Below are 18,385 nucleotides of genomic sequence, written 5' to 3'. Positions count from 1 at the left end.
GACACCGCGCCTTCCCACCCACGCAGGGTTTCTTCCTTCCTCTCCTTTCCAGCATCGCTGACTCCTGAGCCTCCCTTTCCACCACGTGGAAAACCTCGCCAGAGGCCGCTCGTTCACCTCCTACCATTTCTCAAGCCACCCCACCTTGAACCCCAGTGCCGCTGCAGGGATATGACCTGTGGAGAAGGCCGGCAACGGCTGAGTCGGTCAGTGACGTCCCCGTCCACGCTCCCACCTCCCTCCGGACTCTCCCCACCGCCTACACTCTGCCACACAGCGGCTAAGCGGAACCTTCCAGCTGAAAACCTACCAGCCGATCCGCCTCCCGGGATCCACCGCCTCCCAATGCCCCCACGATCAACTGGAAAGTCCCGAGGCCCCAGACGGCCCTTGCACGCCTGGTCGACGTGAGCATCCTCTGGCACGGGATCACCTTCAGTCCCACAGGTGTGTAAAGAGCTCCAGCACCGGACACACCCTGCCCTCTTGAACACTCAGCGGGCTCCTGTCCTCCCAGAGCTTCTCTGCCCGCCCTGGCCTCCCTGAGGGCCGAGCCTCCGGCCCGGGTCCACTCCAGCCCCACGGTGTCCCTCACGGCTGCGCAATCGCCTGCGCCCTTCCCCACCCCACTGCCAGGAGCGACCACGTCACCTCGCGTTCCCAGTGCCGAGCACGGCCTCCGGAACAGAACGGACACGCGCTGCTTCGCAAATGAAGGGAGCGACTCAGAGGAGCAATGCTTTTACCTGCTCCTTAAGCCAAAAAGCATACAAGTCTGCTTTATCCAGACTGGCTTCCTAAGAAATTACAACAAACCTTCGTGCAAACACACAAAAAGATGACGAATTCATCAAGCGAAGGTGGGGAATTGGGCAAACGCGGGTTAACGGGCATGTGTGCTACAAACAGGGATGCCCCATCTCTGAAAACAACTCCGTGCCTACACACATTGTTTGTAGGGACTCAGGATTTGGTTGTGAATAAAGACAAACAGAACACGACCCTAACACAAACCACCAGTGTCACGGCAGCCACGCTGGTCCCAAGAACACGGGCACGCCTTACGCAGTTCTCACTTCGTCCCCAATAAAATCTGGCCCGAGTATCACCGAGCACCTCCCACCGAGCATGGCTAAGTGCCAGGATGGGCAACGTGCCCACTGGATAACTCAAATCCAAAGCGCAAACTCACAGGTGCGAGCGAAGAAGGTAACGTGCTCAGGTGCGGTAAGGACACCAGAGGCGGGGACGGCACCGGAGACAAAAGAGGAGGGGGAAGTCTGAAGAAGTCGACTGCAGCCTGGAGATCTTCATCAAAAAAGCGATCACGATCAGAGAAGTCAGCGCTGTCCTGCTCACTCCTGTGCAGCAGGACGTCAGGATTCCGGCCCTCGGGAGACACGCGTTCGGGACGGTGAGCAGCGGCACCGGGCCCCTCTGTTCCCACACTCTTACAGGCAGGGAAGTCGCCCTCTATCTCCATGGACAGTTCCGTCAGGCACGTCTGCACGGCTGCGGCTCTGAGGGGACCGCCTCCCGCCAGAGGGGGTGCGCCAGCATCTTGGGACTCTCTGGGTGCGGGGGGGTTTTCTTTGGCGGGTTTTTCTGTGGGAGACAAAAGCTAATACTAAACATCTATAATATCAAGAAAACTTACAAAAAATATGCTAAACGTTCAAAATGCTTGTACTATTGAGTAAATTCGAATCAACAGAAACCTCCTTTAAAAGGCAACCTGCCAATCCCTCCCCACAGATCACCCTAGAAGACCCGAGCACATTTCCCATAAGCACAGTTCCCTAGCAACAAGCAAGCCAAGAGGGCCGGCAGGCAGAGGGAGGGGATGCCCCCCGCCCACCAGCAGCACGGTGCCTGGGCGGAAGGCACCACGACGGCGGGTAATGGGCCTGGACGGCACGTGCCTTCTCTCAGTAAATCTTCCACACAGTGAGTAGTACTGGGGAGGAACGGCTCTGTGCATAGAGGCTGACGGGGAACATGATCTTCAGGTCTGAAAAGCAATCAAAAATCAGCCAACATCAAGCCTATCCCGTGGTCATATTTATACAACGCTCTAATTAAGGGACTCAGCTAGGTCACATAAATGCTTTGTATCACAGCGCACCGGGAAAATTACAGTAAAAAGCCAATGGTTTGGGGGTCTTGGTTTTGGTGAACTGTAGCGAACTGTCAAGGAAGATGTTTGTGTCCTGGGAAGTAACTGGAAACAACCATCTGTCATCTATGAAAGTTGTAAACATATGTTTTACACAAGGACTCAAGGCTGCCTGGAGAAGTGACTGACTGACTGGAGGGCTGGGGTGGGGGGGGAGGGGGGGGTACCTGAACATCTCACAGAGCCAGAAAGAAATTCTCCAAACAGGCTGGGGGTGCCTCAAGGGCCCCGGAGCCGACCTGAAGATGGACCCAATCACCAAGTGGGAAAAATCTGAACAATGAAATGATATGAGTTATGATGCAAATACAGAATTCCGATTAATGTGTGTAGAAGGGATGAGAGAAATGCAAAATCGCTAACAAACTAAGTAGTAATTGTAGCACAGGGGCTTTGCCAGCGGGCTCGACTGGGAGAGAAACAGACTGTCTGCACAGCATCCCAGTGTCCCCCTCCAGGCGAGTCACGGCGACTTGCGGTGGAGAACCCTGGTGGACGCCACCTTAAAGCAGCAGCCCTGCCCCCCCCCGCCCCCCGTACATGCCCCCTCCCCTGCAACGGCCCGAGCACAGCGCCAGGCGCTACTGGGGACCTCCTGCCATAAACACGGTCTTCACCTAGCACGACAAGACAGTACACAGACAAAACTGATGGGTTTCCTCCCGCCCCGAAGACGTCAAAGACAAGAGACAAGGCGAGATGGATGGACCGCGGACTGGGGCCGAGATGCGGGCTGGGGGCGCTGTGAGGGGCAACGTGGGCTCGGGGATGGAAACACCTGGAATGGAACTGGAGGCATCCGTGTGAGGCCCAGCTCGGCTCAGAGACCCGCGCTGAGGGTGACATTCAGCGGAATCTGGATGAGGAGCCTGAGGGGGATTCTCTGCCTTATTTTTATGAATTTTCTCATAGAAAAACAAAAAATTCGAAAGAAAAAGAAGATGTTTTAGGATTTAAGATTCCAAAGATGCCATGTTTTCCTTTTTACTTGAAAAAGTTACCATTAAGCCATAGACTTACCCCTCAAAATAGTTCGCTTTTAAATAAAAACATCGGATTATTAAACAGAAAGCCTTTTAATAACACCTTTAACGACAAGAAGTCGCGTGCTCATAATAAAACACGACTACTGCCTGCTGAGGCAGGCGGAAGTGTCCCAGGGTGCTTCTGGCTGAAGGCACGAAGAGAGCGATTCGGGACCGCAAAGACGGACTCACGAGACGCAGGCCCCACCGGCCCGTTGGCGGTGCGTCTACCCAGAATGTGACAATCTGCTTAAAAGCACCCCATCACCGTGCCTCTCTTCGCCTCACAAAACCTCACGAGTTCCGAATCGAGCACTGATGAGAACCAGGAACTTGTCTAGCAACCTTTTTCTGCAGGAACTTTGCCTGCAGAGCTGGGGAGTAAAAACTAGGTCCACGTTTCTACAGATTTAGATCCTCAATGATCTGGCAATTCAGAGCAGCTAACCACAAGAAACTAGTTACACCGAAACAAAAACGGCCGAGAAACGCTTTCCTCTAACGCGAGACCACTAACTTCTCCCCATCCCCGCTGGTACGACCAACCCCGATTTCCAAATCCTAAATCCTGGGTCGGGTGCACGTGGGCACGTGGGAGAACGCCTCCACAGCTTTCCCCTGCAAATCGGGGTGTCCCGCAGATTAGGTCAAACCTCCGAAAACGCATTCGGGGTGGCGCTGCGCAGTGACCACGTGACGTGACGGCGCGAAAGGAAACGGGCTCTCGTCTGACCACAGCGGTCCTCTAAAGGAGCCGATGCGAGTACGGCAGGTGGAGGCGACAAGGTCAACCAAAGGCACTGGGTAAGCTGCAGGGAAACTGCACACGGCTGGGCTGCTACTGGATTCAGAAAGGGCCGTGGCCCCCGGCGTCCTGCCGGCTCCCGCCACACGCGCTCCGTCGTGTGTCCGTCCACTTTCTCTGCACGTTCTCTGCTGGAAGCCGCCATTTAAACGGTAAAAGCCGAAGGCGCTTTTAATTTTCTTTTGATTTGAATTTCAGGCCCCGCTGAAGGGAAAGGAGCTCCGTGTAACGAGAAGGACCCACGCCAGCCCATCTCGCTCTCGTAACGGGAGATGTCACAGACTAAAGGCGTACGACACCCCAGGTAAACGCTTCTACTTCCACGTGTGAGAAGTGCTTGCGGAAGCTGCGCTCTCACCTGGGACACACCTGCTGCCTTCACCAGGTAGTCTGTGTGTTGTGTTGATACAGAGCCAGAGTTCCTTCAGAAGCAGTTTTACTTTTCCTGTGAAAAAGAGCAAAGTATTAAAGACAGGTCACTTGGCCCAGTCCACCCAAGGCCAAACACACTCGTAGGAAATCGAGAGCTCCAAGACTAGGTTCCCGCAACATCGCCCCCCGAGCGCAAGCACTGCGCGTAACACGCAAAGGCCTGCGATGCTTCAGCTCAACACCGAAGGCTGAATGCACGCTTGGTTTTGTTCGAGGGGTGGGGGAATGAGAGGGCACGGGATTCGAAGGACCAAATCTACTTGCTGTTGAAGGTCTCTATCGTCTTTGTATATGCGTGGGCCAAACACATCTCTGGCCTTGTCACAGAAGGCGGTGAGAGATGAGGGACGGAAGCACGGCCAGAATGACCGACGTCGGAGATGCCGGCTCCCCGTATACGACAGACAATGTCAGAGAGGCACCCTCGGTCACAACAGGGTGTCAGAGAACCCGTGAGAACTGACCACGCTGTAACTGACCCGGGGGCTTCGTGGATAATTGAAAGATCCATTAATGGTTTTCAGGGGTGACAGGGTGGGAGACAAAAATACGTGTGTATAAACACTTGGAAAGGAAGGGATCATCACACACACAAACAGACACACAGAGAAGCGTATGCTTTTATAAGGAAAAGTGAAAGTCTCTGAATTTGTATGAATTTTCAAAAGGGTCTGAATTCCTCAAATAGTTCAGAACCATCGGTTCAGGTTGAAAGGTAAGTATTTTTATAGATTTAGATCCTTGATGATCTGTGAATTCAGACTTTTGTAACTAAGACAGGCCTAACGAAATTCGTGTAACATTAAGAATACGACACTATGGTTTTTAAGTGAGTTTAGCATTAATGTGTACACACATTCCAAAAAACTCCCAGAACAAAAAATATTCTTAAAAACTTAAGTATGAACGAAGAGCCTGTGGTCAAATCTGCATCAAAAGACCAACCACGCTAAGGAAAGTTCAATTAAAAATGCGCTTTAAGTGTTAGGTAATTTGAGGCCATCTCAAGCTCTATTATAGTTTCCCTGAAGCTCTTAAATTAGCCGGAAGCACTTATTGAAAATACTGAAATCTTTAATCCAGTTCTAGAGAGGATAAAAGACCAAACACTGTAATGCCCTTTGCTTAAATGACCTGACCGGGATCCCTGCTTATTACGTATACCCAAAGCAGCAAACAAGGAACCTTAAAAAAAAAAGAAACAGAGTTACTTTTCTATCCTTACGGAGCTACTGCCCACAACTACGCCTGTTCTGAGCATTCATTACTTCTCATCGGACAAACACAAAAGTCGCCCTTCCCAGTAAAGCAGGAAAAAATCCACCCTGTGCTTTCCTTACTCAGCTGTGAAGAGGAAACCTCATTGGGTCCAACTGCACACCTTCCCCCACGCCTGTAAAGTCCTCCCTGAATCAGAATCTAAGGCATCGACGAGCATCTCTGAACCTGTCTGCTCCACGGATTTGTCAGTTACACCACATGAACACCACGCTTCCTTCATCATGATGAGCTCGCAGTTACGTTTTGATGTCTGGGTGGGCGTGGGCTTTGCTCAGGTTCTTCCTTCCCAAACACTCGATTATTCTGAATACCTATTCTTCCTAATAAGCCTCGACCGCCTGCTTGTCCTTCCCCATATGAAACCGCAGCAGGGTCTGCGTAAGACGGGAAAACTCACATCTTTACACAGCGAGTCTCTGATCCAGGAATGCAACGTTCCCTTACACGTTCTGGTCTTTAACGCTCTCCACGGGGTTTATGGATTTCCCCGCTGAGGCCCGGCGCACACGGTTTATAGGTTTTCTCTTCCTAGACGGCTGACGGTCCCGCGGCCTTTGGAGGATGGGCTGTTCCTGTCCCGTCCCTATTCTGACAGGTCACCGTCGGGCACCGCACATCACACTCTGCCAGCAGAGTCCACAAGACGGTCTTACCATCTGCAATGATGACAACTCTGAGCCTCCCTCATCGGATCTACAGCTCGCCCTCGTCTGTGCTGGCCCTGCCCCACTGCTGACGGCCTCCAGCCCACACAGAGTAGACGGCACAGAAAGCACGCGCGTCCGCGTCTCACGGTAGTGACAAGGCTCCTCCGTTTCACCTTTCTCGATTTCAAAATGTGTTGTTCTCGGGGCGCCTGGGTGGCTCAGTCGGTGAAGCGTCCGACTTCGGCTCAGGTCATGATCTCGCATTTCATGAATTCAAGCCCCACATCGGGCTCTGTGCTGACATCTTAGAGGCTGGAGCGGGCTTCCCATTCTGTGTCTCCCTCTTTCTCTGCCCCACCCCACTTGTGCGCCCTGTCTCTCTCTCAATAATAAATAAACATTTAGGGGGTGCCTGGGTGGCTCAGTCGGTTAAGCGTCCGACTTCAACTCAGGTCACGATCTCGCGGTCCGTGAGCTCGAGCCCCGCGTCGGGCTCTGGGCTGACGGCTCAGAGCCTGGAGCCTGCTTCCGATTCTGTGTCTCCCTCTCTCTGCCCCTCCCCCTTTCATGCTCTGTCTCTCTCTGTCTCAAAAATAAATAAAAAACGTTGAAAAAAAAATTAAAAAAAAATACAAAACAAAATGTGTTGTTCTATTATTACCTCACCACGTATTGTTCCCTGAGGAACGGGTACTTTTTCTCTTCGGCAGCTGTTGTGGCATTCCTGAGACAAATCTGTGAGTCGTAACTTGTGTGTGTTCTCTGCTACTACTAAACTTGAGTCCCCAAAACTTCATCTAGCGTCTTGCAGCCCCGTTCCTGAGTGACCGCGCTTGGAGTCTTGAGGATGTGAGCACGGGATTCTCAGCCGCCTTTGGTACTGGCCTATTTGAGTTCGAGAGAATGACATGGAAAGCGGTCCGTGTTTTTCTAAGTTCTAAAACGAATACATAACAATAAAGACATTCGTCTCATCCACTGGCGCCTTTACAGAGCTCCCTTATAAGTCATCTGGATCTTCGACGGTGTTAGATCTTTATTTTATTTTAATTTCTTCTGGGTTATTTTTCCTGTTCAGGTTTACAACTATCCCGACTCAATCTGAGCATGCTTTCCTTGAAAATGGCCCATTTCACAAACACGATCAAATCTGAATATAAATCTGTGAACTAAGTAATTCTCTAACTGCAGTTTTGTTCCAGTTTTCCCAGTCCTCGTGCTTTTGTCCCTTCCTGTCTCGGTCACACCTGCCGAAAGGAGCTGTGGGCTCCACCAGCCTTGCAAAGATCCAGCTGTTCCATTTAAAGGTCCCAAATCAATTGCTTTGTTTCCTATTTCATTAACTTAGGTCCTTCCTTCCATTTTCCTTAGTTTCTGTTTTCCGTTGCATTTTCTTACTTTGTTATTCATCTTCTGTAGGTCTTGCTTTCTAGAATAATCACATAGGCCCATTCGTTCCTGTGAATGCCATACTGGCAGGATCGCAGAGACTTCAATACTGCCCTACTGTTTACTTCCAAAAGGACTTAGTATTTCAGTTATTTTCTGTTATCCAAGAGGTGGTTTGTGTCTATGCACATTTAGTTACCAGACAGGTTTGGTAAGTAATTTTCCCCCCTTTGGGTGAGGGCAGGATTTTTGTTAATATCTTATTAAATATCAGCATCTTAATAATATATTAGGCTATAGTTCCTGTTGTCTAGTCAACCTTCATATATGTTTGAAAAGTATTTTAAAGAATTCTACGTTTGTGGTTTAAAAGGATTAGATGGAAATCACCAATCTGCAATTATGAAATCAACTCTACCTCCTACTTTGTCTGCTTTTACAAAATCAACTGTTTCTGAGAAGAATACTAAGGCCTCTTATGGAAACAATGTGACTATTCCCTCTAGAATTTCCAGGCATTTTTACTTGATGCAGTTTCGTGATTTTAGGTCTATGACCGTAGCATTTGCTTGGCGAACTGATCAATCACCAACTGATCAATCAATTTAATCAACCTGGATATTCCCTTTTAATTCATGTAAACTCATTTCCAGGCTGGAATTACTTTTTGCCTGATTACGGCTTCAAGTTAGCATTTGTTTGAAACTTCTTTATCCATCCCTCTATATTCAACTCCATTTGATTTTACAAATACTTCCTACGACATGCCAAAAACAAAGGTCATGCACAAGAAATCACACCCAACACCTGAAAGGCCTTTCTAACATAAATATCACGTGTGTGTCCTGCTCCTGAGTTTCCTTCAACTACTTCTTGCCGACCTTCTGTCCCGAGGGCTCTGTCCTCCCCTCGCAGAGGTCCCACTGGAGGACCATGGGGACATCGCCGATCTGGCTTTCCACAGTCGAGAGCCCCACTGGCTCAATTTCGCAGCCGCAGCCGACGGGTATGCTCTTAGACTTTCTCTCACGACATTACCTCTATTTTTAACATGTTCTCCTCGTTCATGATTTAATCCTGTTTCTTCAGGGTTCTTCTCCTTGAGTGTGGTGGCTTCCTTTCACGACTGCTGCCTCTCAGTTTTAAATGAAAATCGAGGCAGGACATCTTTGAGAGCCAGTGTGTACTTCTTCAGCCTCCACTTCCCTGGCAATAAACGAAGGGTCTCATTTCACGGACCTACAGGTCTCTACCTTCGGACGGAAGGGATGCAGAGTGAACCAGTTACGAGGATTTACCCGGAGAATGTAAGTAGCCCATTTTCTGCGAACCTGAGTGGCTACCCTTCAAAGCAGCCATAATTCCTCAATTTCCTGATTTCCTTACATCCACACCCACTCCGAGTGCCTCCTGTGCCATAAATGACACTTCACAGACCCGAACTCTGAGCCACAGCGTGTGGACAAGTTCCAGAAACGGCTTCTGACATGGAAAGGCTACAAAATGTTCACCCTTGAATCAATTACCTGGCAAACCTCTCCTGTCCTGCTCTTTCTCCCACTCCCCGTGCCCCTGCGTGGAAGCAACACAGGGCTTCTGCAATAAAACTTGCTTTTCGAGGGCTGCCGTTTTCTCTGTCGTTTTGGGTTTCATCACCAACTGACGCCACCTGCTTTACATCTTCCTCCACTGCATACTTTTTTTTTTTTTTACATTTATTTATTTTTGAGAAACAGAGACAAAGCGTGAGTGGGGGAGGGGCAGAGAGCGAAGGAGACACAGAATCTGAAGCAGGCTCCAGGCTCTGAGCAAGCGGTCAGCACAGAGCCTGATGCGGGGCTTGAACCCACGAACTGTGAGATCATGACCTGAGCCAAAGTCGGACGCTCAACCGACTGAGCCACCCAGGTGCCCCCCCTTTTTAACTCTAAAGGAGAGTTTTGTGTTATTTTTTCTTTCCCTGCCATTTTTAATGGAACTTAGAAGGAATAAAAGGGAAATGTGGCATTCAGGCAGACTTTTTAAAAATGAAGTCAACCCAACACTCAAACTTATGAATTCTTTCATAAGTATAGATGGCCCTTGAATGACACGGGGGTCAGGGGCACCAAGCCCCGGCAGTTGAAAATGCACATGTAACTGTGACTCCCCTAAAACCCAATTACTAATAGCCCACTATTAACCTGAAACCTTCCTGATAACATAACAGGCAATAACACATATTTTATGTTATACACATTATATGCTGTAGTCTTACAGTAAAGTAGGCTAGAAGAAAGAAAACGTTGTTAAAAACTCAGAAGAAACATTCACAGTGCTGTACTGTAGTTACCCACATATAAGAATACCCACATATAAGCAGATACGTGTGTAATTCAAACAAGTGTGAAGGGCCAAAAGAGTGTATTAAGAGAAAAAGTGTTACTTGGGAATTAAATCCACCAAGGTCCTCAGTGAAATAATTCACAGATTCCCAAAGACTTCACTTACTTAGAAGAAGTAAAACGTACAGCAGACAATATGCTCAGCGTCACGGTGAGGGGAGGCAAAAGACCAAAGAAAACACAAAGCCGGGCTAGAGAGCAGCCAAGGGGATGGGGTGGGAGGGTTCAGTTTGAGACGGTGAGGCCTGAGCACATCAGATCCTCAACCACCCGTCAGTGCAGAAGAGAAGACGGGGACACCGGCAGCCGGCAGGTGGCTGCGAGAGGCCAGCCCAGCGTGCCCGCTGCTTCCCTGGGCAGCACGTCTGCCCAAAGCCTGGCTTCCCGCATGTAAAGGCAGGAAGAGCAGGGTCAGAGCACACGGAACGTAGCGAGAGCAGTGAACGGCCAACCGGGGTCCAGGCAACTGCAAGGCGTCAACTATTAAAGCCTCAAGCCCAGGAAAAGCTGGTCCTATGCTCGGAATTAAAAGAAAAAAAAAGGAAGCAGAGACAAGGTAAAGGAGACTTCCGAAGAGACACTATCTACACGCCCAGAACGACACGAGTGGTTTTAGTAATTTCCGTTTGGATGAGAAATAACACGCTGGTGAATGAAAATACCATTAGTTACTTATTTACCATTTTCGATCCATCCCTTCCCGAGAAAGTGTGAGACAGGTAGAGCAGAAATTCACAATCTAGGTTTTAAAAGTGAAAAACAAGGGCGCCTGGGTGGCTCAGTCGGTTGAGCTTCCGACTTCAGCTCAGGTCATGATCTCACAGCTCATGGGTTTGAGCCCCGCGTCGGGCTCTGCGCTGATGGTGCAGAGCCTGCTTGGGATTCTCTCTCCCTCTCTCTCTGCCCCTCCTGACTCTCACTTTCTCTCTCAAGAAAAATAAAAGTGAAGAAAAAAGAAGGAAAGTAAATGGCCAAAGATCAAACAATAAAGAGGAAGATTAAAGCAAAAACTCCCAATTTCTCAACTTCCAGAGTTAGACCTTCTTGCCTACAAGATAACACACTGAACGACAAATGCACACGGATGCAACCCCTCGCTCCCCCACGACTGCCCTTTTACTTTCCTGTATAAATGCTGGCCTCCCCCAAATGCTTCTGTCCTCCAAAAATACAGCAGAGGGCTTTGACTCCAGTTTTCCTGCCTGACTTTAATAATCATTACACATCTGGCACCTAAGAAAGTTTATAAATTAACTTGAGAAACTTCGTAAGAAAACTATAGTTATTTATTGACAAGTATGGAAATTATATCTCTGACAGTTTCCTTTTCCAAACAATATTGCTTTCTGAGTCTTTCATTCGCTATTTTATTTGATCAGACAGCAAGGTGGTAACACGTGCAGACCTGAGGGAGACCTAAAACAGGACAGGACGCCTCGCACATGAACACCCGCTAAACCTCAGAGTCTTCCTAATTACAGGTGAGAGCAGCGAGCCACCTCCCAAACCACTGAAATCACGCACAAGTAAAAAGAAATCTGTAATATACTCACTTTTATCTATGCTTCCATAAGAATCGCTTGAAATTTGTGTTCCGATATGTCTCAACTCTAAAATCATGGAGGAGAAGACTGTTAATAAAGAACACTGCATGTCGAGCCAGGATTTTTAAGTAGGCATGAAGTGAATACTCACCCTTTGCAGTTTTCTGTTTAGAGAATTCATCCAGCCGTTCCTGTGAAAACAAAAGGCTGCCAGTGTCTGTAGGGGACAGAGGGGGACACAGAGCGCAGGCGCCCCACACCCAATGTGAGACGGGGAGCTGAGCGGGTCCTGCGGACTCTTTCGTGGGGTGGCCCCGCTCCTGACTCCCGTGGGACCAGGACCCGCTGGGCTGACGGACAGGACGAAGCCCCGAGGCTGGCAGTTCCCACGTGTGTGTGCTATTATCTGTTACCTGTGTCTTCCTAAATTCCTTCTCGAGTATCTTCTTCTCAGTCCTCAGTTGCTTGAAGTCCTGAGTTTGCTTAACAGCAGCCTCTTTCAAGAGTGCAACGGAGAGAGAGAACGATAATTTACCAACTTTACAACTACCGTCAGCATAATACTCAAAATATAATCTGAGTTTTCCTTATTTCACAGAACTTTAACACAAACTTTGTAAGTCGCTGCTCCTTCAGCGTGTTATCGGTCAGGGATAAATGTAGGAACGCTTCGCATTTACACTGTTATCTGTGAAACCACAGACTTGGCTCAGACCCTAAGACTCCTTTCCGATCCCAGCACAAGCCAGCCCGTGCCCTCTGGTCAGGCAAGAACCCAATACACATGAGCCTTCCAGAAGGAGGGGCACTGCTCCCCCTTGCTCTTCAGCAAGAAGCAACGTTCACGCTTCAGACGTGTCAGAAGCGTGGCTTCATCTCGGAAGAGTTCCTACCACCTCTGTATTGGGGAGGGGGGCAATCTTTGCCATGCTTCTTCTATGTTATGCCTTCCTGGAGTTCCCTTCAAGTACATACTTCTAGCGAGTGCCTTTGCTCTAGATGTACTTTTAAGGAATTGTTACAGTTCTTCCCTGGATCTTCAGCAAATTCTTCAATCTGGCTTTTGGTTCTGAAGCACACGCTCCAAATACATTAATCAAGAATTTAGGGGAGCCTGAGTGGCTCAGTCGGTTGAGCGTCCGACTTCAGCTCAGGTCATGATCTCGTGGTTCATGTGTTCAAGCCCCACATTGGGCTCTGTGCTGACAGCTGGGAGCCTGGAGCCTGCTTCGGATTCTGTGTCTCCCTCTCTCCCTGGCCCTCCCCCGCTCATGCTCTGTCTCTCTCTCTCTCTCTCAAAAATAAACATTAAAAAAAATTAAAAAAAAAAAAAAAGAATCTAACCAGCATTGACTTCATCTGAATATGTTCAGACACAGCCGCCATGAAAACTAAACTCCCATAAACCACTGCAGTAACGATCCACCCCTGACTGCTCCGACAAGCCTGAGTATTTCCTTACCTGATTATTATGCCACATCACTTACGAGGAAAAAATATTTTTGTCACACGGGAAATAAAGGCTACACTTTTGCTTCAAAGGAAATCTGTTCTAAGAGCTATACACAGTCTCCCAGGCATTTCAGATGTCTTTGAAACGTTTCCTAAAATAGACACTTCTCTCCACACACTAGCAAGAGAAAGCAGCACTTAACAAACACAGTCATATCGTGTTTACTACCATATTGTCAGTGTTTGTGCAAAAACCCAATCAGAGGAAAACTTGTTAAAATATTTATAGAGTTTAAATCTAAAAATGTAGGCTCAGTCTAGGTAAATTAATGATGAGAAATATTTTCAGCTAAGTCTCTTCTCTGTGCCCGATCCAACTACGTTGAAATTCTTACTCCTCACTACATGAAAAATGAACCACGCTCTGAAGGAAGGTGGGATCCATTTGATGAAACAGCCCACGCAGGAATGAAAGGGGGACCCGGAGACCCGCAAAGCCCCACTGGTCTCTCTCCCTGATGTATTTCCGTGTTCCAACCACGTAACGAAAGGGGAAAGAACCCAAAGGAAAGATCTTGAGATCAGTTCCTGAAAGGGCTATTAGCCATCCCGTGAGGACTCAGCTGACCCTCTCGCGGTCCCTCTGTGTTCTGCCTACTCAGCGTAGACCAGGAGCCCGAATCCAAACGCTGGGGCGGGGAGGGGGTCAGAGACAAAGGGATGATACCCAGGGCAGGCAACTTCTCGGAACCTTTCCACGGATGTGTCAAAACTGTCTAAAAACATCAAGTTTCCTGGCACGAGAAGTAGTATTTTCTTTCTACTAACCTCTTATTTCAGGGAACAATGAGAAAGCCTCCTCAAACTCAACTTCCCGAATTAAATCCTTTTCCTGACTGCTGCTTTTTAAGGTAAAAACACGGGCCGCTCCTAGTTTGGGCCACGTTTCAGACATTTGCCACACAGTATGCTCATATTCCTATTCCTCCCCCGGAAGGGAGCGTTGCCGCCGACCCTCCCGCTAATTGTGCCCTCGGCGCGGCCACTCAGGGCCCGCCCTCGAGAACCACGCAGCCACCGGGCCAAGCACCACAACCCTGTGAAGTCACCGGTGGGACTGGTGAGAAGAGCAGTGACCCCACCAGCGAGGTGACAACAGTGCCCATTACCTTCCAGCTTCTTCACCTTGGCTTCTAGCTTCTTCTTCCTATTGAGACAATTTTATAAGTTAAAAAGGTAAAAACGGTCAGCTCTCAAACCAGAAACACGTACGTTACAATTCACGGTACATAGATTTTCTTAAATCGCTACAATTTACACAACAAAGGCACGTCGGTCATGATTGGTCATGACGAGCCTCGCGCCTCGACCACTGAAATCACCGTCAACTGTTCTGAAGGCAGAGGAAACCCGAGAGAGCGCGCTACGCGGCTTAGCGTGCCCTGGTTCTAAAAAACTCTCTTTCCGCCAAGTCTGGGGTTTCCCGCAACTGCAGCGGCCTCGCCACCAGGCCGAGCCGAGGCGCGCAGACGGGCTCCCGCGAGCGGTGCGGCACGGATGCGGGTGGGGGGACTTCTGGGGCGCACGTGCCGGCAGTGCTCACGGCCCCACGGCCCAGGAGGCAGGGGCCGCCGAGCTGCACCGGTTTTCAGGCAGACTTTGCAGTCGGAGCGAGTGGGAAACTCCGAGAAACCGTCTCTGAGTAACCACCGCGTCGGATCGACGTCACCGCACTGCGTGTGTGGCTCCCAAGCTTTGTGAGGAGCGGGGAAGTGACCAACCGGGTGCCTTCAGACGGCTCTTTTTATTAATGGTGACAAAGACCCCACCGCACAGGGCACAGGGCAAGGAGCTGACGGTCGTGTCCGAAGGCACACAGAGACGCGTGCGTGCGCGCGCAGGCAGACATAAAAACTCTGGAGTTCTTTCTCTGTGCAGCTCTTCAACGCGCCCAGGCTTCTCAGTCCTTCTTATAACCTTCACGCGAGGTGTGACCTCCGTTTTACAGATGTGGAGACTAAGGCCGAAGGACCGACTCGTTTACAACCACAAGGTTAGTTACAGGCAACAACCCAAAGACAGGGAGACAAATGGGACGGATGGAAGCATCAGCTCTTTTGGAAAAGGAAAACCGGATTTGCACAGTTATCTTAACACTTACTGAGCATCTGTTTTCAAGCATTCTTCTTTCACACGAGCATACTCCTGATGAGTGTCCTGGTACAACTTCAGAGAACTCTGGAAAAAGATAACATATCTTATCTTATCACCATCAGTGATAACTTATTTTGACCTTGACCAGCAAAATTATTATCACTTAACAGTAAGAAGTTAACCAGATGAATACATACATTAGGCAGGAAACCACCATATAATTCTTTGAACATTTTAATAAAGATAACCAGATCCTTAACGTAAATTTAACACGATTAATAGTCTCATCAAAGAAAGCTACTAAGAATGTGAAAATGTACTAATTTTAGGGCAACTCCAAATCTCTGTAATACGGATTAGCAAATATTTTGGTCTCAACCAGTTAAAATTCAACAAAATCTGAGGAAATTTTAGAGCTTAATAAATATAAGCTATCATTTTTACCATACAAAAATATAAACAAACCATTATACTTAACGATAACTGGGAAGAATGTGTTAACACCCATTAACGTGTATGTCCTGATGGCCAGCACAGAACGGGAAAGACTGTCACCGAGCACTGTCTCCTACTACGTGCACATGCGGGGTCTCTAACTGCCACAGCTCCGAGAGGGGTTTCACGACCCCCTTGTACACGAGGGGTCTGAGGATCCACAGCTGACTTATTCCTCTAGAGCCACAGAGAACGAGTGACGGATGAGGGCTTGTCACTGGGGTCTGACGCCAGTGTTCCTGCTTCCTCTCGGCTGTGGCTGCCGACATGATTATGTGTCAGAGGCAGCCAAGATTCAACGTCGCGGCTGTTTCCGTTTCACCTTCTTTGCATCGTTCGACACAGAATAAAGACTTTCTACAAAAGTATTACGACCGGTCACTGTTGAAGCAGGTCAGACAACCGATCGGTGCACGGCATTGCTAGAACAGCACAAGGTGAAGACTGGGAGGCACAGACACTACGGTGACAAGGGCTTGGAGAACAGGCTGAGAAGACCAGCGTTGTCCCAGCTTAGCTACGACATGTCTCAAGCAAACCAAGCAACCGACTCTACTGGCCTCTGACTTACGGTACCTGTAAAAGCCATAAATTCTCTCCCAAGACTCCTGGGAAGAGTAAGCCGAAATTCATACTGAAGTGCAAGTTTACAGCACTTTTTTTCCACCACCCCCCAGGTTTACGGAATTTTAAATCAACTGCAACTTGATTTTGAAACAGAGAACATGATCTCTCTACCTTTAAGTTTGAATGTTTGCTTTTCATTTTATAACTAAAGCAAGACCAACGTGAATAGGCAATCAACGCAGGACACGCAATAGCCCTAAAAACCCACGGTTAGCAGGTTCCTCCGGAGAACCTCAAAGAACACAGAAGCGATGAACACAGCATTATAGGGCTAGCAATTACCATGAGGACCAAGCCATGAATCAACCCGTGCGACCTTCTCTAAAAATAGTAATACGCTTAATGCTTCTTGACTAGCACCTGTTTCCTTTGTGAAGACGTAAAATGCCCCCTCATTCCAATGACAGTGAATAAGCAGACCTTAGTTTACGGAAGGTAAAGCTTTGTGGGAAAATCCCTTCAGGTACCTTCTTCTCCTCTAGCTCTGCTTTTAAAGATCCCAGCTCTTCCTGACATTTCTGCAGAGGAGAGATCTTCTGAAGCATCTGTTCCACTTGGTGATGCAGAGTACTGTTCTCTCTAAAAATGGACAATGCGTTAGCGTCAGTCGACAAAAGTATCTCCAGCATGTTACTAAACAGACCTACTGATGATTTCCTGGTTTCTCTAACTTGGACCAGAAAAGAAACAAGAGAATGTCTCATTTGAAATGCCTTCTCTCTATTTACATCAACATGACCTTCATGCTGCCCTTTGTTCCTTTGACATGATAGTCTATTTCTAATAAAAAGTATATGAAACAGCTACCTGAGACGCTCTCAGTCTGACGGAGAATATATTAAAGAACAATCTGTCAGATACTCTGGCTTTTCCGATCTGGAAGTCATCTCCATTTACTCAAACTAAGTGACGGGCAATTTTGTGATCCAGGTCATAACAATGTTTTGCCTTCTTCTAGGTGACGAATGTATTCAGAGTATGAGACACTGCTAAATGTTAAGTCCGTTTAAAATTGTTTAAGATGCACAAGATAACCGCACTTAACAGTCCAATTCATACAGACCACAATTTGATTAACAGTAAACTTCATTTCAATGGCAATGCCATGGGTTCAAGTATTGAAAAGTCAAATGCCAGGCTGTAATTTAAGACCTTGATAAGAAATTGATTTGGATAAAAATGTAAATCTTCTTCTATTATGACCATCAAAGCAACACTGTATACAACGGATCAATCCTATGTGACACTTTGATTGAGTCTGTTTAAAAAATCTAGTCTTTTAAATGTCTACCCCAAAACAACGATGAAAACAGGTAGCTTACCTTCTTGCAAACTGCAGCTGTGAAACTCGTTAAAGAAAACTCTTGAGAGTTTTATCTACTGACACTTGTCTGAAGATTAAACTCACTTTAAAAGTATCTGTAATAATCTCTGTTCAATATACATACAGGCAAGATCACAATTCCTAGAAAACAATTATTTCACGTGCCATTTATAACACAGCAATAAAAATTTTTACTACGTTATTCTATTTACCATACCATGTACCTAAAGTCAAAACACCTACTTCTCTAAATTGAAACAAGGTATTCAATTTAATACAGATTAATATGAAATTCCAAGAATAAACACAAGGTAATATTCAACCAACGAGCAACACCTCCAATCCTGTAAGTAACAAAATCCTGAAACAACCTACCCTGGATTTCTCAGATGGTCCCCAGCATAATTGCAGCAAACAAGAGTTTAGGTTCTTGCACAAACCATCTACCACTACACTTAATGAGCAAGGAGAAGAGAAACACAGGGAGAACAGGAAATCTAGACGACCTTACTCTGACAGCGTCCATGGTATGATCACTTCACCCCCATCTCACGCTGCCAGGAAAACGTGCTAAAAGAACAAAACAATTATCCCTTTAAATTTCACCTCCTGGAAGTTTCCACGTTTACAGCACAATGTGGCAAATGTCT

The 18,385-nt window shown here is 47.8% G+C and overlaps 1 protein-coding gene across 4 annotated transcripts in view; it reads right to left on the bottom strand.

Moving 5' to 3' along the window:
- Positions 1 to 18,385, bottom strand: part of ICE1 (interactor of little elongation complex ELL subunit 1) — a 56,834-nt gene that overhangs the window by 23,283 nt on the left and 15,166 nt on the right. For all 4 annotated transcript variants that reach the window (XM_078444233.2, XM_078444234.2, XM_060634328.3 and 1 more), the window contains exons 4-12: positions 17,734 to 17,752; positions 16,879 to 16,990; positions 15,297 to 15,373; positions 14,305 to 14,342; positions 12,097 to 12,179; positions 11,835 to 11,874; positions 11,693 to 11,749; positions 4,365 to 4,451; positions 1,193 to 1,605 (exon numbers count right to left, since the gene is read on the bottom strand). In XM_078444233.2, coding sequence (XP_078300359.2) covers positions 1,193 to 1,605; positions 4,365 to 4,451; positions 11,693 to 11,749; positions 11,835 to 11,874; positions 12,097 to 12,179; positions 14,305 to 14,342; positions 15,297 to 15,373; positions 16,879 to 16,990; positions 17,734 to 17,752 — 926 coding nt within the window. The remainder of the gene's footprint in view (positions 1 to 1,192; positions 1,606 to 4,364; positions 4,452 to 11,692; positions 11,750 to 11,834; positions 11,875 to 12,096; positions 12,180 to 14,304; positions 14,343 to 15,296; positions 15,374 to 16,878; positions 16,991 to 17,733; positions 17,753 to 18,385) is intronic.

Source organism: Panthera onca, chromosome A1 (genome assembly GCF_046562875.1).
Source record: "Panthera onca isolate mPanOnc1 chromosome A1, mPanOnc1 haplotype 2, whole genome shotgun sequence".
NCBI lineage: Eukaryota > Metazoa > Chordata > Mammalia > Carnivora > Felidae > Panthera > Panthera onca.
The sequence above is the reverse complement of the archived record's forward strand: the minus strand, read 5'-3'. Positions and strand labels throughout refer to the sequence as shown.